This window comes from Somniosus microcephalus, chromosome 4 (genome assembly GCF_052327205.1).
Source record: "Somniosus microcephalus isolate GS21.2 chromosome 4, FLI_Smic_1.0, whole genome shotgun sequence".
NCBI classification, from domain to species: domain Eukaryota; kingdom Metazoa; phylum Chordata; class Chondrichthyes; order Squaliformes; family Somniosidae; genus Somniosus; species Somniosus microcephalus.
The window spans coordinates 294,670,918-294,697,103 of record NC_140990.1 but is presented as its reverse complement, the minus strand read 5'-3'; the positions used below and the strand labels follow the sequence as shown (position 1 = coordinate 294,697,103).

The following is a 26,186-nucleotide window of genomic DNA, read 5'->3' as shown; positions in this document are numbered from 1 at the left end:
TTCTTCTGATTATCCACTGGCATTAAAATTTTAACACCCTCTCAAACCTGTGGTTTATAATGTGAACCAGCATCGTACTCACATAAATTACCTCAACATACATATTCCCATATACCATCCCTGCCCAAGATACAGAGGCATTCTACCTCCTCCAAACCCAATTCACAGAGACACTGGGGGGCATTTTAATAGTAAAGAGCGTGTTTGTTGGGGTTTAGGAGAGTTGTTAAAATCAGCGAAAATGGCACAGCGTCCGGGAGCCGGCTTGTGGATTTAACTCATGCGCGTTTCGATGCGTGTGTGTATCCCCATCCAGAGAGGCAGGTTACTGCTTATAATATTTAAATTAGGCAATTTCAGCGAGATTTTGACCGGCATTTAAATTTAACATCACATGCACGGGTTTCCCGGGCTTTCTGAAAGTGGCCATTGAAAGGGAGGTGAGAAGATTGCATGGCAGTTCATGGGGCTGCTTAAAAGTCATGAATATGGACATCAATAAATACTCCGTGCTCCCAGCTGCTTTCTTACCTCCCACTGAGAAAGGATTTGTTGAGAGTACCTGTGTTGAGAGGCTTATTTGTGGATTTTGCAGGTAATGAGCCTCATAAGATCAGGATAGATGGCACCATGGCTGCTTTAGATTGGACCTTGGACGAGGAGCAAAATAACCATCACCAGCAGCAACAGCCTGCTGTGGAGAGACTTGCAGGTGGTGAGCGGGGAGGGGAGCAGCAGAGAGGGAAGCAGAAGAGGGGGTCGAGGTCGCAGGAGGCACTACCCACGTAACAGGGTGTACAGACAGAGGCTCAGCTACCTTGACCTCTCGGCAGAGCAGTGGTTCCGGAGGCTGAGATTGTCACGTCAAATGGTGGCAGACATCTGCAGCCTCCTAGAAGACCTGCTCTCTGCTGGACCAGGTGGCCATGCATTACCAGTAGCTGTGAAAGTGACCACCGCTCTCAACTTTTTTGCCTCTGGATTCTTCCAGGACGCTACCAGAAACATATCCAGGATCTCCCAGTCGGCTGCACATAAATGCACAAGGCAGGTGACTGATGGATTGTTTGCCAGGGCCGGCAATTATGTCAACTTCGCCTGTGATGACACTAGCCAGAATGAGCGGGCACTCGGGTTTACATCTCTGACTGGCTTCCCACAGGGGCAGGGTATCATCGACTGCACACACATGGCTATCCACGCACCCCCAGGTCAACCAAGAGTATTCATAAACCACAAGGGGTTCCATTCCATCAATGTGCAGCTGGTGTGCAACCACAAGGAAAGGTTTATACCAGATTCCCGGAGAGGTACCATGATGCTTTCATCCTGTGGCAGTCCAAGCTCTTTGGACGTGCAAGCAGACTTAAGGGGTGGTTGCAGGGAGACAAAAGATACCCCCTTCAAACTTGGCTGATGACACCCGTGAGGATCCTGAACAGTGAAGCCCAAGAGTGGTACAACGATAGCGATATGACCACCTGTTTCATTGAGCAAGCGATCAAGGTGCCTGGATAGATCTGGAGGCACCCTTCAGCACTAGCCAGCGAGGGTCTCCAGAATGATCATGGTGTGCTGCGTTCTGCACAACATTGCGCAGCAGTGACGATTGGAGCTGCAGGAGAAACACATCGCTGAGCACACATCATCTGCGGATGATTCTAATGAAGAAGAAGAGGAGGACGAGGATGAAAATGCTGCATCAGCCACTCACATTGCTGCCCGGGATGGCAGGGATTCCCTTCTAGCTGAAAGGTTCAGTTAGGCACTACCACTGGTCCCATGTAACAATCGCATTCAGCGGCCACACTCTTTCTTCACGACCCCCCCACCCCACCCTGCCAATCCCACTTACACAAAGCAACCTTAAACCAACCATCCACCCATTGCACATTCCTCATTGGTCCTCATCATTTCATGTCTTCCCATTCATCAACAAGCAACTGAAAAGGCGACTTGCCACCCAGGAACCAAGCAACATGGGAAAATGGTGTAATGTAATACATGTTATGCCATTCTAGTAAATAATGGAAACTTAACAACATAACACATTCTCAAACACTCATGTGCATACCCTTGTTGAACTACAAAGCTTTTCCCTTCCTTTTCTTACCGCTCCTACGTGATGCAACCCCTGTGGCTTCAGCAGGCTGCTCCGATCCCTGCTCTGACTGCTGAGATGCTCGTGGCCACCGAACTCTAGGTATTGAGCCTGTTGGGGCCCTGCCAAAGACTGCTCCATCTGCACTTGTGCAGGGGCAGACTCGGCCATCGGGAGAGGAAATAGCATGTCAGGTGAGATGGGGGGCAACGGGTGGGAAGTGAGAGCGCTTTGACTGGAGTCCCCTCTTCCATGCCATCATCCCTCGCATGGGCCAGCTGTACTTCATTTCTACCACTCTGCAGGGGAGCAACTTGGAGCAGATCAATGACACGCTGTAAGGCCAAGGCTAAGGTGTCTATCATCCTATTTAAGGTGCCAGACATGGTGCCATTGAGAGTCTGCACGGCTGTGGTCAAGGCCTGCATGGACTCATTTGATTGCTGCGATTGATGTTGCATGGAGTTGTCCAATTTATCCATGGAAAAAGACATCTTTGCAATGCGACATCAATGTACTCATGCTTAAGCTGGACTCCTCCATTGTCTCTGCAATTGTGGACAGTGTACGTGGAAGGCCTGCTAGTACATCACAGATTTTCTGCTGCCTCTCATTGATTATCCTTTTTATCGCTGCAATGGGCATCAATACACCACGGAAACTCTGTAAATCATGCATCATGAGCACTGTGTGATGAAATATTCCATTCATCACTGCCTGTGACTGTGGTTGGTTTCAGGTTTCCCCCTCACCATTGTATTGCCTGTGACTGTGGTTAGTTTCAGGTTTCTCCTCACCATTGTATTATATACTGGAATGTATGGAATGTGTTGTGTGTAGGGCTCCGCCCATACCTGGCCTCTATGTAAGCCAGCTCAGCCTGGCCTCACATCCAGTACTGCAGAGCTCCAGATGGAAGATACCTCTCTCCACTGCGTGTTATCTTCTAAGTTAATAAAAGCCTTCTTTTGTTCCGCTAACATCGAGTCTCGGGATTATTGAGGCACATCAATTTTATTAACTTATTTTTCAACACAATGGATCAACTCCTGAAACCCGAACGTTTGGATTTGGATCAGCATGCTCCGGACGCATCAGCACGCTTCGGACACTGGTTTATGTGTATGGAATTCTTCCTGGACAATTCCGCAGCCGTCAAAGACGCTACGGACGCTGCGAGTATGAAACTCGGAATTCTGCGGAATTGGGTAAGCCACCGGGTTTACCCCCTCATCCAAGACGCCGACACGTACCTGGCCGCCTGCGACATCTTAAAGGCGCATTACCAGCAGCCTACGAATGAGGTGTATGCTAGACATCTGCTCGCCACTCGCGCACAGCGACCTGGGGAATCGGTGGAGGAGTTCCTAGGCACCCTGAAAATGCTTGGCAAAGACTGCAAGTGCCAAGATGTAAAAGCCGCAGTGTACACCGACGAGCTTGTTCGCGATGCCTTTATCACAGGCCTCAGCTCCACTTACATCCGGCAAAGACTGCTGGAAAAAACGGGATTGGACCTGAAACAGGCTGCGGACACCGCGCGATCCCTGGATGTGGCCCAGAGAAACTCGGACGCCTACTCTTCAGCCCGCGCCGTCCACGCCGCCACGTGTGCACCAAGGGCGCCGCCATCTTGGAAGGCATCTTCCCCGCCCGGCAGCCCGACACCGTCGGGGCCCCGCTCTCCCCCCAGAAGCCCTATGACAGCCGCGACGCGTCGGGGACCCAACTGCTACTTCTGCGGGCAGCCAAAGCACACCAGAAACCTGTGCCCGGCGAAAGGCACCACCTGCTTTAAGTGCGGTAAGAAGGGGCACTTCGGGAAGGTGTGCAGAGGGAACCCCGCCGGAAAACCAAAACCCGCCACCGCCGCGTGTGCGCCGTGGGAGCGGCCATCTTGGACGCCATCTTGCCCGACCTCGTGGGGTCCACCGTCTTGTGAGCAGACAGCGTGGACGCCATCTTGTCTCGATCAGGGCCCTACAGTGGCATCGGTCACAGTGGACCAGACCAGGCCCCACCCGCTATCCAAATCAATGGTGGACATCGAGGTAAACGGGTGCCGGGTTAAATGTTTAATTGACAGTGGAAGCACGGAGAGTTTTATCCACCCTGAACTGGCACAACAACTCTCCCTAAAGGTGGTCCCTACTCGGGGTACCATCTCTATGGCTGATAAAACCCAGACATCGACCATTCTGGGTTACTGCACGGTACAGTTGTCCGTTAACGGGACGGTATACGATAATTTTAAAGTATTAATCATGAAGAATCTATGCGCGAGCGTGATCTTGGGCCTGGATTTCCAGTGCAACCACCAAAGCATCACGCTCAAGTACGGTGGGTCCCAGCCGCCCCTCACAGTGTGCGGCCTGGCTACCCTGAAGGTAAAGCCGCCTTCGCTATTCGCGAACCTTACCCCTAACTGCCGGCCAATAGCGACCAAAAGCAGGAGGTACAGCTGGGAGGACAGGCGGTTTATCGCGACCGAGGTAGACAGGCTCCGGAAAGAGCGCATTATTGAATGCAGCAATAGCCCGTGGCGCGCTCAAGTGGTGGTGGTAAGGGGTAGCGAGAAGAAACGGATGGTGATCGACTATAGCCAAACGATCAACAGGTACACCCAACTAGACGCCTACCCGCTACCCCGCATATCAGAAATGGTGAACCAAATCGCCCAATTCTCCACCATCGACCTCAAGTCAGCGTACCACCAGCTCCCTATCAGACCAGAGGACCGCCCGTACACCGCCTTCGAGGCGAACGGACGCCTCTACCAATTCCTCAGAGTCCCCTTTGGGGTGACGAATGGGGCCTCGGTCTTCCAGAGGGAGATGGACCGCATGGTCGATGACCACCGCTTGCAGGCAACCTTCCCCTACCTCGACAACGTCACCATCTGCGGTCACAACCAGCAGGATCACGACTCGAACCTCGAGAGGTTCCTGAAAACCGCACAAAAACTCAACCTCACCTACAACGAGGACAAGTGCGTTTTCAACACCACGCGCCTCTGCATACTGGGCAGCGTGGTGGAGAATGGGGAAATCGGACCAGACCCCGACCGATTGCGCCCCCTACGGGAGCTGCCCCTGCCCAACACTCCCAAAGCCCTGAAAAGGTGCCTGGGGTTATTCTCTTATTATTCCCAATGGGTCCCCAACTACTCCGACAAAGCCCGCCCCCTCTTGAAAGCATCCTCTTTTCCGCTCTCTGCTGAGGCCCACGCCGCCTTCAAAAGCATTAAGCAGGATATTGAGCGGGCCACGCTACAGGCAGTGGACGAGAACACTCCATTTCAAGTGGAAAGTGATGCGTCTGACTTTGCCTTGGCGGCCACCCTCAACCAGGCGGGGCGGCCCGTAGCTTTCTTCTCGAGGACCCTCTAAGGGCCCGAGACCAGACACTCCTCCGTGGAATAGGAGGCCCAAGCCATCGTGGAGGCAGTGCGCCACTGGCGCCACTACCTAGCCGGCAAACGCTTCACCCTACTTACCGACCAGCGGTCGGTAGCGTTTATGTTCAATAATAAACAGAGGGGGAAGATCAAAAATGATAAGATTCTTAGGTGGCGGATCGAGCTCTCCACCTTCGAGTATGACATCATTTACCGGCCAGGGGCCCTTAACGAATCCCCAGATGCCCTCTCACGAGGGATGTGTGCCAGCGCCACCGGGGACCGGCTACAGACCCTCCACAACGACCTCTGCCACCCAGGGGTCACGCGGCTGTTCCACTTCATAAAGCCCCGCAATTTACCCTACTCGATTGAGGAAGTTCGGTCTCTGACCAGGAACTGCCGCACTTGCGCTGAGTGCAAGCCTCGGTTCTACCGCCCAGATAGAGCCCACTTAATCAAAGCTACACGGCCCTTTGAGCAGCTCAGCTTAGATTTCAAGGGCCCCCTCCCGTCCGTCGACCGCAGTGTTTACTTCCTGAACATTGTGGACGAATACTCCCGGTTCCCATTCGCCTTCCCCTGCCCAGACATGACCAGCGCCACGGTCATTAAATGCCTCAACAGCCTGTTCTGCCTGTTCGGTATGCCGAGCTACATCCACACGGATAGGGGGGGCGTCCTTCATGAGTGAAGAGCTACGCCAGTACATGCTGTCCAGGGGTATCGCCACGAGCCGTACCACCAGCTACAACCCCCGGGGTAACGGTCAAGTGGAGCGAGAGAACGGGACAGTATGGAAAGCAGTCACTCTAGCTCTAAGGACCAAGGGCCTCCCTATCTCCCGCTGGCAGGAAGTCCTCTCGGATGTGCTCCATTCGATACGGTCGCTATTGTGTACTGCCACTAATGCCACGCCTCATGAACGAATGTTTAGCTTTCCCCGGAAATCCACCTCAGGCGTATCCATGCCGTCATGGCTCTCCACCCCAGGTCCGGTATTCGTGCGAAGGCATGTGAGGGGCCATAAGACGGACCCTCTCGTGGAGCCAGTGCACCTACTCCACGCCAACCCCCAATACGCGTATGTCCGGCATGCCGACGGAAGGGAGGACACCGTGTCAATAAAAGACGTCGCCCCAGCCGGTAACGACAACAACCACGGCAATAGCAGCAACAACGACCACAGCAACTCTTACCCACCCACTACTCTTTCATCACCCCCGGAAGAACATCGACCAACGGCACCCCCACCAACTACCCCTTCAACAACCCTGGCGGCACCCCCGGCAGAGACCCAGGAGGCCACCGGGGACACCCAGCCGACACCCGCGACACCACAACAGCCACGTCAGTCGCAGAGGACTACCAAACCCCCGAACAGACTAAATCTATAGAAGGGGTGAATGTGATGAAATATTCCATTCATCACTGCCTGTGACTGTGGTTGGTTTCAGGTTTCCCCCTCACCATTGTATTATATATTGGAATGTATGGAATGTGTTGTGTGTAGGGCTCCGCCCATACCTGGCCTCTATGTAAGCCAGCTCAGCCTGGCCTCACATACAGTACTGCAGAGCTCCAGATGGAAGATACCTCTCTCCACTGCGTGTTATCTTCTAAGTTAATAAAAGCCTTGTTTTGTTCCGCTAACATCGAGTCTCGGGATTATTGAGGCACATCACACTGCATCAATTTATATTTACACACTCGCAGGGAAATGCCTATAGACTTGTAATATTTACAAAACTTGCCCAAAATGGCAACTGTAAAGTGGATGGGAGATTTCTACACCGCTTGAGTTAAGTGCCATATTTTGAGGTATTTGTTTCTAACAGTAGCTTCCAAATCTGAGCTCCAGAAGGTTGGATGTTCAGACACATCAGTTAACATTTTACTGTAGGAAGCTGCCTGATTAGCACAGACCTGTGCTAAAACCTGCCTTATCATTAGCTCAAGATGGGTAGGAATGTAAATGTACTATAGGTAATGGGGATGATACATGATGGAAAATCTATAAAGGAAAACAAAGTACAGCCCCCACCACTTAAACTGCCCACATTTAAATCAGATAAATAGTGCAAACCATTTCAGTATTATCAATTACAGTGTCACCAGTTATTTTGGGCAGAAACAGGTGTTAAATGGGTAGCTTGCACCTCCTTAAGGTGTAATTACCTGCATGTCTCTGTTATGGAGCCACACAAGGAATTCAGCTGATGAGAAGCTGGACGAAGTTGACTGATCTTTGCTGTCAGCATCAATATCAGAAGTGGATGTTCATCGTTCTTTGCCATGTCCTGTCAGTGTGAGAACATTACACAATAACTGGTGTAAATTGCACCAGAGAAAAGTATGAGCGGGCCAGTATTACAGAGTGCTGTGTTCCAGCAGTTCCTCCCATGTACCTGATTAGTACAGGGCAGTTCTTTGTATTTGCTTGGAATCTGCTATTATAAACCTTTGCAGGTTTAAGAGTTTCCTTCAAAATTTCCCATTTTAAGTGTCAAGTTTCCTTGCAGTTTAAATTGAGACACTTTGATAGTTATCATTTTGGGCAAGCTATGTTCACAAAGAAAAATACAGCCCTTGAAATGGGAACTTCGAAGTCATTTCTGGACAAACTCTGTTTCCCCCCCCCGGAGTAACTTTAGTTTTTGATTCTTAGCATGAATGACAAGTAAGAATACTGGGGGATTTGAGGGAGCACTCAATTGCTCCTGTACCACAACAACTGCAACTTCAGTATTGTCTCCAACAATGAAGACATTCCAAGATAATAGAGGAGAAACCGAGTAGTAGAGGAGAGTTAGGAGAGGTGATTGAAAGCATGGTTGAAAGGTTTATGATGGCTTTTAAAGGCAGCAGAAGAATCAGTGGGGTTTAAAGAACGAGTTCCAGAGAGTAGAGCTAAGATTGCTGAAGACTCAGCAAGTAATATTGAAGCAGAGAGTGAGAGGGGGATGCACAGGACGCCAGAGTTGGAAAATTGCAGCGCACAGGCTGGGACGTAGCACTGCATGAGGTTATAGAGCTGGGGTAAAGTAATCAGCGGCGAGGGGTAATGGAATTTAGGTGAAGGTTATAATCACTGATGATCAGGAGCTACTTGGAGCAAATGCAAGTTAAGAGTAAATAGATGAAGAAATCACCAAGTATAACCACAGATGCTGCCTGACCTGCTGAGTGTTTCCAGCATTTTCTGTTTTTATATCAGATTTCCAGCATCCTTGGTATTTTGCTTCTGTTTCACCAAATAAAACCCTCTGACGAGTGGAGTCACACTAGCTACAACGACCAAATGAGTTCTAAATAGACGCAACACAACCTGGGGGAGAAATTCAGTTGGCTGCGCCACCCGTTAGCACCTTAAGAGGGCGCTAAGTGGGTCGCAAGCCAACTCGCGCCCGGGCGCAGCACTGCCCACGCCTCCCGCTAAATTCTGTGGGACGTTAGTGGTGGCGCTAACCGTTAGCGCTGCTCCGCTGCCGATGACGTAATCGGTGAGCGCAGCGCCCCGCTGACGCCCCTGCCACGATATTCGGCAGCGCCCCCTGATTTACCGCCGGACACCATGTCCGACAGGGTCAGGGTGGCGTACCTGCGGCCGGGGAGGCGCAAATTAAAGGCGAGGTGCGGGGCGGCCATTTTTGTTGTTGGCCATCTGCCTGCGCTCCCGTCCCCGGCCTCCTGAACCCCCCCGCAGAGTGCCGGCTGCGCTCCAAGAGCCCAGCACTTCTCCTCGGTGCCAGGCTCTTTTGCCTGCACTCCCGATCCTCGGGGGCCCAGCTGGGCCCCAGATCACGCTGCACAAGGCCCCTCCCCTTTAAGAAGGGGAGGAAGGCCTGCAATACCGCAGCGTGACGTGCCACGATACTCACTCGCAGCACCCCAAGAGGGATGCGGGGCACCTCCAGTAGCACTGCGCTTCCCTTTGGGGCGCAACCACTCAATTTCCGGTGTGGGGGCGCGAATGTTTCCGGGGCGCTACTTTTAGCGCCCTAGCGAGGCTGGCGCCCCAAACGGGGCTATACTCAATTTCTCCCCCCCTATCTTTTCTCTTTACAGATACTATGGGCTCGAATTTCCAAGCCCCGAGGAGGCAGGTTTGGAGGCGGGAGTGGTGGGAAAATTGCAGAATCGGGGGGCGGGATCCGTCTCCGTGCCAATGTCCCAGGAGGCGGGTATTCGACCTGTGCTGGGAGCCACCTCCCCGAGGCGGGAAGGGGATTAGTGCCAATTAACTGCCTGTTAACAGGTAGTTAACAGGCAGTTTTTTGCCTAATCCCTATTTTTAGCCCTGAAGTGTGGGCTTCCCGACGGCTCCAAACCACGCCAAGTTAGCGAGGCGGACCGTCGGTCTGAAGGGGTTGGAGGGTGTCGAGATGTCTGTTGTGCAGGTGAGTGATGGGTGCATGTGTACAGAGGTAAGTGTGTGAGGTAAGTGTAAAGTGTTTTAATAAGTTTTACTTACCTTTACTTTCCCCTGCAGGCTTCCTTCCTTCAGTTCTCGGGAGTCCCTCAGTTCATCGGCACAGAAAGCAGAATGGCCGCTAAACTGTCAAAAGCTGCAGCCTCTGCTTTCTGGTCTGGAGAGCTCTCTAACTGAGTCTGAGTAGAAGGACTCAAGTTAGAAGACAGATTGTCAGCGTTTCACAGCTTCACAGAGCTGTCAAACGCTGATTTTTCATCTGTCAAAAGCTCTTGACAGATGAAATGTCAATCGCTGACGTCACCAGTAACCAGGTGTCCCTTAGTTGGCCTGCTGAGCCCACTGGGTGGGCTTAACAAGGTCAATCAAGGGAAAATAGCGTGGGTTGGCCACAAGTCGATGGAGGCGGGACTACAACCCAAAAAGTGGGAGTCCCACCTCCAAAAGCTCCCCATTGACAAATTCCAGCCCTATGTATTTCCAGCAAGTTCTACTATTATTCTAACCCAATAACTGACTTGAATAAACTGTATGTCAATGTAAAAATTATAGTTGGTGAATTTTCTTGGTGGGAGAGAATCAGTTTTGTTTCCATATGTTATTTTGTCAAACACTCAGTTTCTCATCTGGTCTATATTGTATTGCAGGACTTGCATGTCAAGAAGATGTTAATGAATGCAAGAAAACTCCATGTTTTCCTGGAGTCCCTTGTTTCAATAGCTATGGATCATACAAATGTGGAAGTTGCCCAGGCAAAATGCAGGGTGATGGTCGATCTTGCAAACGTGAGTATCATATTATACTGATTAATTGAAGTTCACAAAGAGCTGACATTTTTATCGGCAAAGTGCCATCCAAATTCTTTTGGTTCCTGTAATCAAATTCATGATATAAATGTGATAGCTGTTATTGTAATTTAGATTGGCTGCTATTTCTTCTTCAGCCTATAAAATGTAATACATCTGCGCAGCATCTGCACAGAACTTTGAAAGGCTATTCTGTGCAGAGTTATATGAATAGTGAGAAATTAAACTCTTCCCACAAAATTAGATATTTTCAAAACTATAAAAGGTTTTTTGAGAGGGTAAATAGTGAAAGATTGCTTCCAGTGGTTAGCAAATGGATAACAAGGGGCAAGAGACTCAGCGTTATCATTGGAACAAAGGGGCATATTTGATAGGTTAAGAAAACTTAAGATAAACAAGCCTCCAGGGTCTAACATTTTCCATCCAAAGGTCTTAGTGGACATGGCTGAGAAGATTGCAGATGCTCCTCAATATCTTTCAAAGCAAATCAGAACATCACAATGGGAAGTAGAGAATGTAAGCCCTGTAAAACAGGGAAGGGATGAAGTCTCAGACCTGTGAGCATTACCTTGATTGTAGGGAAAGCGTTGAGACTTTGATAAGGGATAGCGTAAGAGATCATCCGGAAGGACAGAGGATGATTAGAGAGAGCCTATATGGGTTGAGAAAGGGTGGTTTGTGTTTTCACCAATTTACTGGATTTTTTTGAACCAAAAACATCTGGGGGGAATAATTAAGTTGGTTTGCGCCTCTCGTTAGCGCCTTAAGAGGGCGCTAATGGGGCGCAAAGCAACTAGTGCCTGTGCACGGCGATGTTTGCGCCACTCACGAAATTAATTAGACATTTTGCGGCGGCGCTAAACAGTACCGCCACGATCTCCTGCGCCGGCAGATCGTGACGTCAGTCGAGTGTGCAACGCCCCGGTAGCGCCCCGGACCGGATATTGAGTGGCGCCCCCTGCCTTACCGCCTGCCGCAAGCAACGACAGGTTGAGGAGCGTTTTGCAGTCAGGAAGGGACTGGGGGAGCACTATTTAAAGGCAGCCGCTTCCTGCCTTTTTTTGTTGGTGACATTTTTGCACCACGCATTCTGAGAGAGAGAGAGAGAGAGACTTCTGGCGAGATTCAATGCTGTGTGAAGGAGTTTTGGGTACTGCGCAGCACTTTGCAGGTTCATTTTGATTGCCCTTCCTTGTATCGATTTAGAAGAGACTGTGGGGGCTGCACTCAGAGCTCTTTCCCTGGACCTCTCCATTGTTCTTTCCAGCAAATTTGATGTACAGGTTTCTCCAGGCCGAGATTCAAGGCTGCAATGAGCAGGATGTGGATGGAGAGCAAGATCAACCCTCCCTTTAAGAACTGGCCAGTGCCATTGTGTCTGTGTTCCATTGCTGACTGACATCAGATGAGCTTCGCCAGCACTCTGAGGTAGCGCCTCGCTCCTCGGCCTTTGCGCCTTAAGACAGGTGTGAAGCGCCTGATTTAGCACTCCAATCACCTCCAGGGGCGATAAAAGCCAAGTTTGCAGTCAGAGGTGATAATTAGTGCCAGGCACTAATCTTTGCGCCCGGCCAATAATTGCGCCCCAAATGGGGCGATACTGAATTTCTCCCCCCTGGTAGATAGCAGTAAATGTCATCTACATGGACTTCAGAGAGGCATTTGACAGTACCCCATAACAAAATAATTTACATGGAATAGATGACAAATTGTTAGATTAGATTGATGAATGGCTGAAAAGTAGGCAGAAAAAGATGGTGGCGGGTGGCAGTTATCAGAGCAGAAACCAGTTGCCAATGGAGTACCACTGGGTTTGTGTTGGGGTCGCTGTTGTTTATAATTTTTATAAATGCCTTCGAGGGTGGTATATTAATGTCTTAATTTTGTGGCTGACGCCAAAGTAGTTGCAGAGGCTGACGATGCTAACCAATGAGCGAAAAGTCAAACAGATCTGGGCAGGTTAGGTCAATGACCAGACAGGGACAGATGGAATTCAACACACGTTAGTATAAAGTCATGAGATCACGTAGAAGACTTGAGAATGTTGAGCGCAATAATTGATTGCTATGATGAGTCAACAATTTCATTATCAGTATATCATAGTGGGAACGGTAGCGTAGTTGTAATGTCACTGGGCTAGTAATCCAGAGGCCTGGACTAATGATCCCGAGACATGAGTTCAAATCCCACCACGGCAGCTGGGGAATTTAAATTCAGTTAATTAAATAAATCTGGAATAAAAAGCTAGTATTAGTAATGGTGACCATGAAACTATCAGATTGTCGTAAAATCCTATCTGGTTCACTAATGTCCTTTAGGAAAAGGAAATCTGCCTAGCAAGCCACTCAATTGTAGCAAACGGCTACGAAACACAATGATACGAATATATAAAACCAAACAGACCACCCGGCATTGACCTCTGCACTGGCTACGGACACAACAATGGCACCCAGCCCAGTTGACCCTGCAAAGTTCTCCTCACCAACATCTGGGGACTTGCCCCAAAAGTGGGAGAGTTGTCCCACAGACTAGTCAAGACAGAATCATACCTTTCTGCCATTGTCCCAAACTCCTCCATCACTATCATGTCCTGTCCCATAGGCCCACAGTCGGGAAGGAGTGGCCTGGGTGTCCTCAACATTGACTCCGGACGCCATGCAGTCTCGTGGCTTCAGGTCAAGCATTGGGCAAGGAAACCTCCTGCTGATTAGCACCTACCAGCTGATGAAACAGTACTGCTCCATGTTGAACAATACTTGGAAGAAGCACAGAGAGTAGCAAGGGCACAGAATCTACCCTGGGTTAGGGGACTTCAATGTCCATCACCAAGTGTGTCTCAATACTGGCTGAGTCCGAGACCTGGGCCTGCAACAGGTGGTAAGAGAACCAACTTGAGGGAAAAATCTACTTGACCTGACCTCCTCCTTACCTGTCGCAGATGCATCTGTCCATGGCGCACGGTGGCATAGTGGTTAGCACTGTTGTCTCACAGCGCCAGGGACCCGGGTTCGAATCCGGCCTCGGGTGACTGTCTGTGTGGAGTTTGCACATTCTCCCCGTGTTTGCGTGGGTTTCCTCCGGGTGCTCCGGTTTCCTCCCACAGTCCAAAGATGTGCAGGTTAGGTTGATTGGCTATGATAAATTGACCCTTAGTGTTAGGGGGATTAAATACATGGGGTTACGGGGATAGGGTGGGATATGTGTTGGTGCAGGGGCTACGGGGATCGGGTGGGATATGTGTCGGTGCAGGCTCGATGGGCCGAAATGGCCTCTATCTGCACTGTGGGGTTTCTGTGATTCTGTGATGGCAGTTATTGGGGAGACGATGTCTTCACACTGAGGACGCCCTCCGTTGTGTGGCACGACCACGGTGCTAGATTCAGAACAGAAATAGGAGCTGTGGGGCAGCAGCAGAATTGCATTCCACCACAATCGGTAAACTCATGGCCTGGCATATCCCACACTCTACCATTACCATCAAGCCAGGGGACCAATCTTGGTTCAATTAGGAGAGCATGTCAGGAGCAGCACCAGGTGTACCTAAAAATGAGGTGCCAACCTGGGGAAGCTGCAACACAGCGGAAGCAGTATGCTATAGACAGGGCTAAGAGATTCCACAATCAACGGATAACATCAAAGCTCTGCAGTCCTGCCACATCCAATCATGAATGGTGGTGGAACATTAAACAACTAACAGGAGGAGGAGGCTCCATGAATATCCCCATCCTCAATGATGGTGGAGCCCAGCACGTAAGTACAAAAGTGAAGGCTGAAGCGGTTGCAACCATCTTCAGCCAGAAGTGGATGATCCATATCGGCCTCCTCCTGAGGTCTCCACCATCACATAAACCAGCCTTCAGCCAAGTCGATTCACTCCACGTGATATCAAGAAATGGCTGAACGCACTGGATACAGCAAAGGCTATGGGCCCCGACAACATCCCGGCTGTCGTGCTGAAGACTTGTGATCCAGAACTAGCCGCGCCTCCAGCCAAGCTGTTCCAGTACAGTTACAACACTGGTATCTATCTGACAATGTGGAAAACTGCCCAGGTATGTCCTGTCCACGAAAAGCAGGACAAATCCAACCTGGCCAATTACTGCCACATCAGTCTACTCTCAAACCATCAGCAAAGTAATGGAAGGTATCATCGACAGTGCTATCAAGCGGCACTTACCAATAACCTGCTCACTGATGCCCAGTTTGGGTTCCGCCAAGACCACTCAGCTCCCGATCTCATTACAGCCTTGGTCCAAATGTGGACAAAGGAGCTGAATTCCAGAGGTGAGGTGAGGTGAGAGTGACTGCCCTTGACATCAAGGTAGCATTTGACCGAGTGTGGCATCAAGGAGCCCTAGTCAGTGGGAATCGGGAAAAACTCTCCACTGGCTGGAGTCATACCTAGCACAAAGGAAGATGCTTGTGGTGGTTGGAGGTCAATAATCACAGCCCCAGGACATCGCTGCATGAGTTCTTCAGGGCAGTGTCCTAGGCCCAACCATCTTCAGCTGCTTCATCAATGACCTTCCCTCCAATATAAGGTCAGAAATGGGGATGTTCGCTGATGTCTGCACAGTGTTCAGTGCCATTCACAACTCCTCAGATAATGAAGCTATCCATGCCCGCATGCAACAAGACCTGGACGACGTTCAGGCTTTTGGGCTGATAAGTGGCAGGTAACATTCACGCCACAGAAGTGCCAGGCAATGATTATCTCCAACAAGCGAGAGTCTAACCACCGCCCCTTGACATTCAACGGCATTACCATCGTCTAATCCCCCACTATCAACCTCCTGGGGGTCACCATTGACCAGAAACTTAACTGGACCAGCCACGTAAATACTGTAGCAACAAGAGCATGTCAGAGGCTAGGTATTCTGTGGCGAGTGTCTCACCTCCTGACTCCCCAAAGCCTTTCCACCATCTACAAGGCACAAGTAAGGAGTGTGATGGAATACTCTGCACTTGCCTGGATGAGTACAGCTCCAACAACACTCAAGAAGCTCGACACCATCCAGGACAAAGCAGCCTGCTTGATTGGCACCCCATCCATCACCTTAAACATTCACTCCCTCCCCCACAGGCATACCGTGGCAGCAGTGTGTACCGTCTACAAGATGCACTGCAGCAACTCGTCAAGCCTTCTTCGGCAGCACCTCCCAAACTCGCAACCTCTTCCAGCTAGAAGGACAAGGGCAGCAGTCGCATGGGAACACCACCACCTCCAAGTTCCCCTCCAAGTCACACACCATCCTGACTTGGAAGTATACCACTTTTCCTTCATCGTCACTGGGTCTCCCTCCCTAGCAGCACTGTGGGAGTACCTTCACCACACGGACTGCAGCAGTTCAAGAAGGCGGCTCACCTCCACCTTCTTGAGGGCAATTCGAGATTGGCAATAAATTCTCGCCTTGCCAGCAACGCTCACATCTCATGAACAAATTAAAAAAAATCATGTCACTACCAGGTTGGTAGAAAGCGAACTAGATGGATCTTGGTCTTTTTTTGTCTAGCAATACCTATTTTCCTATGTAAAGTGATTGAGGTAATAGAACCGTAAAGAGATCTAAGGGGTTCGGTGGCTAGGTCATTGATTCATGTTTACTGGCAATGAAGAAAGGAAATTTTTGAGATGTATAGCTAAGGGTGTGACTGATAAGTCAAAGGAGTTGATTTTCAAGTTGTATCTGGCCTTGATGAGACAGCATCTGGAGTATTATGTTCAGTTTTGGTCTCCATATTACAGAAGGAATATTGATTAATTGTAGGGAGTCCAGAGGGGGCTATAAAGCTGATTCTTGAACATAGAGGGCTGGGCTGTGAAGAAAGATTGCCTAACCTGGATTTTACTCTTTTGAGAAGAGGAAGGTTATGAGGGGGAATTTGTTAGACATCTTTCAAATTTTCAGAGGTATCGAGAAATTAGATCCAGAAAAGTAATTCTGCCGAATGCAGGTTTCAAGAACGGGGGCCATGATTTAGTTAAGGGTGTCAAAGAAAATAAGAAATCTAGGAGTCATTTTTTCCCCCTGGATGTATGGAATTGAATTCCAGTGAGGTTGGTGGAACAGAAAACCAAAGAAGATTTAGAAAAAGGACTAGATGAATTCTTGGTAGTAAATAACATTTGGGGCTTTTAAATATAGAATCACAGTTAGGAACCTAAAAAGAAAATTGGAAGGATAGACTCCCTGATCCACTGGTTTCTTCCTGCCCAAAACATTACAGTGTTATTTTATTACTAAAGTCAGGCACAAGAAAGCTAAGCATTTTACAAAGAAAGAAAGACTTACATTTATATAGCATTTTATCATGATCCTTATAAACATCTTAATAACAACTTGCATTTACATAGTGTCATTAATGTTGAAAAATGCTCCAAGGCACTTTACAGAGGCACAAGGTAAAGCAGACACCAAGCCAAAGAAGCAGAATTTAGGAGGAGTAACCACTTCTCTTTCTACCTTTAAAAACCTCAGACCTCTTCTTTTGAAGCAAGCTTTCGGTCACTTCTCTTAATTCGCACACAGTGTGAGCCTACTTCTTTATTGTTGTTGTAGGAACGGTAGTTCCTATCTGAATAATTGCAGTTCGACTCAGTAAATCAAAACAACAAAGTTTAATAACAACGAAGTTAACTAGTAAACTACAGGAGAAGATGTATACAGGTCTGTTCAGGCTGCGAGGCACTCGAAGACTGCTGGAAGGTTCTGGAAACCGACGTCATGACGTCATCGCGTTCTTTGCGCCACTGGCGGTCACGTGATCGGCGTCATGACGTCATCACGCAGAGTATAGGAAGGTACATACAGTATAGTTAACAAACAGTTTAAAGGTGCAGTACGTGGCTGCACTACAATGCAGTTAAAGAGATTATTCTCAAATGTTCTGAGTCTCTTAGTGGCTCCGCCACAAGCGCGCCCCCAGAATGCTCTTTAACAGACAGTGTCAAACGAACAGGAGGCTTGATAAGCCTGGTTGAGCGACGGCGAAACTCAGGCAGCGGGAATGGAGCGTTGAAGGATGAGTCAGTTCTTGGCTGCATCTGGAGCGGCACGACAGGCGTAGAGGAAACAAGAGGTGCTAGTGTAGGTGACGTGGAAACCGATGCAGGCGGTTCACTGGCGGGCTGGTGCCGAGCTGGTCCGGCGTTCAACGGAGGTCGACCACGGCGAGGTGGTTGAGCAGCAACGACTGGTTCACTCCGATCGAGATGGGCCGATTTAAGTCGGTCGATAGAGATGGTATCTGGTTTGCCATCGACGTCCACCGTGAAAAATTTTTCACCCGATGAGATGACACGAAGCGGTCCAGCACAAGGTGGTTTTAACAGGCCTCTGTGAGCGTCCTGCCGAATAAAAACATACTCAGAGCTCATGAGCTCTGCCGGGACGTGAGGCCTCTGTAGGTTGTGATTCGAGGTTGGAATAGGCAGGAAATTCTTGGCCACCTCCTAATGCTAGAGGAGCTGCTGAGTCACAGACCACGATTCCGTGTGTGAAGGGATAAAGTCACCTGGTACCCGAAGCGGCTGGCCGTAGACTAACTCGGCCGATGAAAACTGGAGATCATCCTTGGGGGCTGTTTGAAGGCCTAGTAACACCCAGGGGAGCCTGTCCACCCAGTTGGAACCACGCAAGCTGGCCCGGAGTGATGCCTTGAGCGACCGATGGAACCACTCGCACAGGCCATTCGCTTGTGGATGGTATGCGGTGGTGCGGTGCAGCTTGGCACCCAAACCTTGTGCGACTGCTGTCCACAACTCTGACGTAAATTGTGGGCCTCTGTCAGAGGAGATGTCAGATGGTACCCCGAACCGAGCTACCCACGATGAAACGAACGCCCTGGAGACGTCTGATGCAGCAGTAGCACTCAATGGGATCGCCTCTGGCCACCTGGTGGTACGGTCCACTACCGTCAGGAGATGTGTGAAACCTCGCAAAACGGGAAGAGGACCCACTAAGTCCACGTGTACGTGGTCGAAACGGCGTTCTGGCACCGGAAATTCAGCCAGTGGAGCTTTGACACGACGATTAACTTTTGCTTTTTGACAATCCACGCAACGGTTAGTCCAGTCCCGGACGTCCAAATGCATTCCTTTCCAGACAAATTTACGGGACATTAGCCGTTGTGAAGCACGCATCCCTGAGTGCGATAAACCATGTATGGCCTGGAAAATTTTCTTACGCCATTCCAATGGCACGATGGGCCTGGGCACTCCCATGGATGTGTCACACAAAAGCGTGGTTCCCGCCGCCTGGAACTTAACATCAGCCACCTGCCAACTGGAAGGCGTGGTCCGGTATGCCTGTACTTCGGGATCTGCCAGTTGCTCTTCTGCCAACCCAACGAAATCGATACCCAGGTGGACTGCCTGGACTGGAGAACGGGAGAGACAATCGGCCACGAGATTATCTTTGCCGGACACGTGCCTTAGATCCGTCGTAAACTCGGATATAAAGGTGAGGTGGCGCTGCAGGCGGGCTGACCAAGGCTCTGTCGTTTTTGCCATTGCGAACGTAAGTGGCTTGTGGTCCACAAATGCAGTAAACGGACACCCTTCTAGGAGAAAACGGAAGTGTCGGACGGCTAAAAACAGGGCCAACAACTCCCTGTTGAAAGTGCTATATTTTTGCTTGTTCTTGCGAAGCTGGCGGCTGAAGAATGCTAACGGCTGCCACGCACCATCGACCCATTGCTCTTGAACCGCCCTGATAGCATAATCGGAGGCATCTGTAGTGAGGGCGATGGTCGCGCCCGGTAACGGGTGAGCAAGCATGGTTGCGTCTGCCAATGCCGCCTTGGTGTTAAGGAATGCCTGGTCCATCGGCGGCGTCCAAGTGATAGCGTCCTTTCCCGACTTCCCTTTGAGCGCTTCGTACAGCGGCTGCATCAACTGGGCTGCCTTGGGGACGAACCCGTGATAGAAATTCACCATCCCCAGAAACTCCTGCAGGGATTTGACTGTGTGAGGCCGTGGGAATGCTGTAACTGCTTCTACCTTGGTAGCTAGTGGGACGGCGCCGTCCGAAGTGATCTTGTGTCCCAGGAAATCGATGCTGGATAATCCAAACTGGCACTTGGCGGGGTTGATGATGAGGCCGTGCTGGCTGAGATGGGCAAAAAGTGTGCGCAAATGCTGCAGGTGTTCCTGCGAATTTCTACTGGCGATGAGAATGTCATCCAAGTAAACAAAAAGGGCAAATCTCGTAACACAGAGTCCATGAGCCGTTGGAAGGCCTGCGCTGCGTTTTTCAACCCAAAAGGCATTCGGAGGAATTCGAAAAGTCCGAACGGTGTGATGACCACCGTTTTGGGGACATCTTGCGGGTGTACCGGGACTTGGTGGTAGCCACGGACGAGATCCACCTTGGAGAAAACGGAGTTTCCAGCCAGATGGGCCGAAAAGTCCTGGATATGAGGTATTGGATACCTGTCCGGTGTAATGGCTTCATTTAGACGTCGGTAATCCCCGCAAGGTCGCCAGCCACCGCCTGGTTTGGGGACGATATGCAGCGGGGAGGACCAAGGGCTATTGGAGCGTTGGACGATCCCGAGGCATTCCATGGTGCGAAACTCGGCTTTTGCCGCTGCGAGCTTGCCTGGTTCCAACCGACATGCCCGGGCATAAACCGGCGGTCCCTTCATCGTGATGTGATGCACCATTCCGTGCCTCGTGACTGCTGCCGAAAAAGTAGGCCTGGTGAGCTCTGGAAACTCCCCGAGCAGGCGCGTAAACCCGTCCTGTGCTGCAAGCGTACAGGCAATCGACCAGGACATGGTGGTGCTGCGATGGCACGGCAGTGCGTGGAAAGTGGACGCATTTATGAGTCGGCAGTGTTGGACGTCGACCAGAAAGCCGTTGGAGCAGAAAAAATCATCCCCCAGGATAGCCTGCGAAACTTTAGCAACAATAAAGTCCCAAACAAATCTCTGACCGCTGAAAGTTAAATTGACTGTCCGTTTTCCGAACGTGCGGATATCCGCGCCATTAGCTGCCTCGAGGGGTGGACCGCGCCCGCCGGATTGCAGATCAAGCCTTGAAGCTGGCAGAATACTGCACTGGGATCCAGTGTCGCACAAAAATCGTCACCCTGTCATGGAATCCGTGATGTACAGCAGCTTTCCCGCCGAACCAACCGCCATGGTGAAGTGGACGTTTTTTTTTAGACCCAGTCAGTTTTGCCGAAGGGCGCGGGCTTGGTGAATTTTTTTTTGGCGAAAAACTGCAGGGCGGGCGGCAGCATCGAGCTTTGGCGCCAAAACGGGCATGGTATGCACACCAGCCTGCAGAAGGAGGGCTGGGCTGCGCCCGCGTGGGGGAAGGGCGCCTCGTGGCTGCACAATACTGCTGCGCAACAGTAAAAAACTTGTCTGCCTCAGCCGCAAATTCTACACAGTCCATGATCGGAGAATTGGCCAGGGCCGTCTGAACCGGTTCTGGTAGCTGGTTAAGGAAAAGTTCGCTGAACAAAAAACATTGGGGCTCCGAACCCAAAAGAGTGAGCATCTGGCTCATCAGTTCAGAAGGTTTTGAGTCCCCGAGGCGGCCGGGCATAGCAATAAGCCTGCGTGCGCGCTCCGACTTATTGAGACCAAACACCTGTAGCAAACGAGTTTTAAGAGCCTCATACTTGCCCTCTTCTGGTGGATTGCCCAGGAGGCTGACGGCCCACGAGGTCGTGGTGCTGTCGAGAGCGGAGACCACGTGAAAATAACGGGTCGAATCTGCTGTAATCTCTCGGATTGAGAACTGGGCTTCTGCCTGGAAGAACCATGCTGATGGCTGTTGTTCCAAGAACTGTGGAAGTTTGAGGGCGACGGCATTCGTGTTCATTCTTGAAAATCAACGAAAGTTGTTCGACGAGATCGGGGTCACCAATGTAGGAACGGTAGTTCCTATCTGAATAATTGCAGTTCGACTCAGTAAATCAAAACAACAAAGTTTAATAACAACGAAGTTAACTAGTAAACTACAGGAGAAGATGTATACAGGTCTGTTCAGGCTGCGAGGCACTCGAAGACTGCTGGAAGGTTCTGGAAACTGACGTCATGACGACATCGCGTTCTTCGTGCCACTGGCGGTCACGTGATTGGCGTCATGACGTCATCACGCAGAGTATAGGAAGGTACATACAGTATAGTTAAACAGTTTAAAGGTGCAGTACGTGGCTGCACTACAGTGCAGTTAAAGAGATTATTCTCAAATGTTCTGAGTCTCTTAGTGGCTCCACCACACTGTTATCTATTTTTCTAATTGTGGTGTATGTGCCTTTAAGAGCCCCTGTATACTGTAATGCCGGTAATGGCCACTCGGGCTATATAAGCCTGTATAGTGTCTTGTATCTGTTAGTTCACCTCCAGACTTTGTTCAGTAAACACCTGTGAAACCTACTCCTGCATTCCGTGTTTCCATTAACACACGGATATAACAGTGGCGACGAATTGGAAACGGACTTACCTGCAATTCGGCAGCACGTCAAGGAGATCGATTCCTCAGACGAAAGTCGAAGAAAAACAAGAAAGAAAAGAGAAAAGGGAAAGGCTGTGGTTTCACCGGCTGGCCGAGCTGGTGGCAGGTACTGCAGTGGTCCTTCCTGGGCGGCGGGCTGGGGCTCCATCGTCTGGCTCTGCAGCGGAGCCGAGCAGCGAAGGCGGAGGTAAACAGAGACAGAGGGGGGGAGCACTCAGGAGACGGCCGGCGCTGCAAAGCAGGTCGGCGTTTGGACCAAGCAGAAGGAGGGAAAAGTCCCAGAGAGTCCGGCGGGAACGAGTCTCCACCGATTGAAAAAAAAAACCTATGTAAATAAAAACCGCGGAGAACAGCGTTGTCAGCAGCAGCAGCGGCGGGAAAGCGCGGGAAGCACCATTTTTTTCTGCAGGGAAGAAAGGAAAGCGTGGGAGGCACCATTTTTTTTCAGGATGCCTAAGGTTGGCAATATTAATGCTTTCGATAGCGATATAGAGGATTGGACCACATATGTGGAAAGAGTGGAGGTATATTGCACAGCAAATGAAATAGAAGATAATAAAAAGGCATCAGTACTTCTAAATCTAATGGGCGCAAGGACATACGGGCTGTTACGAAACTTAATCACTCCAGCCAAACCAAAAGACAAGAATTTTAAGGAGCTTGTTGATACCCTACAGGAGCACTTAAACCCAACACCGCTGCTGATAGCAGAATGATTCAAATTCTTCAAGAGGAATCAGCACAAGAATGAAAGTAACGCTGATTACCTCACCGAATTAAGGAAGCTGTCAAAGCACTGCCAATTTGGGGCAGGACTGGCAGATTCTCTTCAAGAGAAATTTGTCTGCGGTCTCCTAAGTGAAGGAACACAGAAAAGGCTACCTTCTGAGAACGATTTGACACTGGGCAAGGCTTTCAGTGTGGCTGTATCATACGAAGCAGCCGCAAGAGGAGCTGCAGAGATACAGCAAAAGCCACAGGACTTCGGCACCCATGAAATGACACAGGGTTTCGAGAGATGTTATCGCTGCGGCAGATCCACCCATGACTAGAGGGACTGCTGGTTCAAGGACAAAGCATGCAGGCAATGCGGAAAGATTGGACACATTGCACGTGTATGCCGATCTGGACACAAAAAATCCACGGACAGGAAAAAAATCAATAAGGAAAAGTACAGAAAGGTACAAATGATGACGGACAGTAGCTCCGAAGACCAGAAGAGCGATAGCGACTCCGGAAACAAGAGACTAAGCTGTCTCAAATTACATAATGTAATTGCCAAAGAAGATTACCAGACCATTTGGGTTACCCTCACGATAGCGGGGTCCCCAGTTAAAATGGAGCTAGATACAGGATCAGCTCTGACCGTCATAAGTCGACGGGATTACGAGCGGCTATTTCTGCATATACCTTTGAAAGACACATCCATTATCTTGAAAACATATACGGGGCAGAAAGTATACCCCAAAGGGAAAATAAAGGTGCCTATTGTATACAACGGCAAGGAAATACAGAAGTTGTATTTATACGTTCTGCAAGATGGTGGTCCACCGCTGTTGGGACGTGAATGGATCAGGAAGATACGTTTAGACTGGCACTCCATTCAGGCACTGACGGTGACTAGTAAGAAAAAAAATGATGATGACGTCATACCTGAACGATTAAAAGACATCTTGGCCAACGCCAAGGAAGTGTTTCAACAGGAACTAGGAACCTTGAAAGGCGTCACCGCCTCAATAAAAGTGGAAGATGCGGCAATTCCCAAGTTTTTTAAGGCAAGGCCAGTGCCATACGCAATTCGTCCAGCAGTCGAGGCAGAGCAGGAGAATTTGGAAAAGGCAGGCGTATTATCCAAGATAGATTGGAGCAAGTGGGCAACACCCATCGTCCCGGTCATGAAGAAAACATTGAATAATGATAAATCTGAAGAACAGAGAAAAATTCGCATCTGAGGGGACTTCAAGGTGACTGTAAACCCGGTCCTTCACACGGTACAGTATCCTCTTCCGAGGATAGAAGATATTTTCGCCTCACTATCCGGAGGAAAACGTTTCACCAAATCTGACTTGGCTCAGGCATATCTACAGATGGAGGTTGAAGAGGCCTCTAAAAAGTATCTCACGATAAATACACACAAAGGCCTGTACCAGTACAATCGACTGGTTTTCGGAGCAGCATCAGCTCCAGCTATCTGGCAAAGAGCTATGGAGCAAGTCCTCCAAGGGATTCCGGGGACTCAATGCTACCTAGACGACATTCTTGTAACAGGAGAAAACGACAACGAGCACCTTGCCAATTTGGAGCAGGTGCTCACTAGGTTGAGAGAACGGGGCCTACGAGCAAATCGCCCCAAGTGCGAATTTTTCCAGAAACAAATATCGTATTGTGGCCACATAATTAACGAGGAAGGGTTGCATAAGTCACCTGAAAAAAATTGAAGCGGTCATAAAAGCCCCAGCACCTGAAAATGTCTCACAATTAAGGTTGTTCCTGGGATTGATAAATTACTATCATAAATTTTTACCGAACTTATCAACTCTTCTGCACCCTCTTAACGAACTGCTACAAACGGGAGTAATTTGGAAATGGAGCGAAGACTGTAAACGTGCCTTCCATAAATGCAAAGGCTTGATCACGTCCAAGGAAGTTTTGGCTCATTACAACCCATCACTGCCAATCAGACTGGCGTGCGATGCATCCCATTACGGCGTAGGAGCGGTATTATCGCATAGATTCCCTGATGGCTCAGAGCGGCCGATAGCTTTTGCGTCACGCTCATTGAACTCAGCTGAGCGTAACTATGCCCAGATCAACAGGGAAGCACTTAGCCTGGTATGGGGAGTGAAGAAATTCAACCATTACCTACACGGACAAAAATTTACCTTGTTGACTGACCATCAACCCCTCGTCTCCATATTCAACCCTAAAAAGGGTGTTCCCATTATGACAGCGCAAAGGCTACAGAGGTGGTCCCTTTTCCTAGGGGCACACCAATATGACATAGAATACAAAGGATCAAAACAGCATGGGAATGCTGACAGTTTATCGCGCCTACCGTTGCCAACGGTAGAAGAGGCACCTACAGTGGACCCAGTGGAGATGTTCCACTCAACCATAGTGGAATGTCTACCAGTAACAAATTCTGCCATTGAAAAGGAAATGAGGAATGACCCGACTCTCTCACGAGTCTACGATTTAACGGTGAACGGATGGCCAGCACATGGCGAACCACTGTTGCCAGCATTCTCGCAAAGAAGAGAACAGCTGTCAGTGTGCCGAGGAACCTTGATGTGTGGATCCAGAGTGGTGATTCCACCCAAACTCCAGGATAAAGTGCTAAAGGAGCTTCACGAGGGGCATCTGGGTGGAGTGAAAATGAAGAACCTAGCCAGAGCGTTTGTGTGGTGGCCAGGTATCGATGGAGACATCGAAGAAATGACCAAGAGCTGCCTAGGATGCCAGAAGGTCCAAAACGCCCCACCACAAGCCCCTCTACATCCATGGGAGTGGCCCTCATCTCCATGGCAAAGGGTACACATCGACTTTGCTGGTCCATTTATGGACTCGATGTTCTTAATCGCGGTAGATGCACACTCCAAGTGGCCGGAGGTAATAAAGATGTCCTCCACCACCACGGAAAAAACCATCACAGTATTAAGGACCATATTTGCCAGGAATGGGCTGCCTGAACAGATCTGTTCTGATAATGGACCGCAATTTGTGTCCGAAGAATTCAGGAAGTTCTTAAAAAACAATGGGGTTAAGCACTACACGTCCGCCCCATACCATCCCGCCACCAATGGATTGGCTGAAAGGTTTGTCCAGACCTTCAAGAAGGCCATAAAGGCCATGGGTAATGAAGACATAAAACTTCAGCATAAGGTAGATAACTTCTTGTTTGCATACAGGAATGCAACACATGTGGTTACAAACCAAGCTCCCGCCATGATGTTCTTCAATAGAAGCCTAAGATGCCG

The 26,186-nt window shown here is 49.8% G+C and overlaps 1 protein-coding gene across 1 annotated transcript in view; it reads left to right on the top strand.

The window, feature by feature from the left end:
- Positions 1-26,186, top strand: part of LOC147120554 (von Willebrand factor D and EGF domain-containing protein) — a 403,257-nt gene that overhangs the window by 277,522 nt on the left and 99,549 nt on the right. The window contains exon 19 of the mRNA XM_085986654.1: positions 10,578-10,715. Coding sequence (XP_085842780.1) covers positions 10,578-10,715 — 138 coding nt within the window. The remainder of the gene's footprint in view (positions 1-10,577; positions 10,716-26,186) is intronic.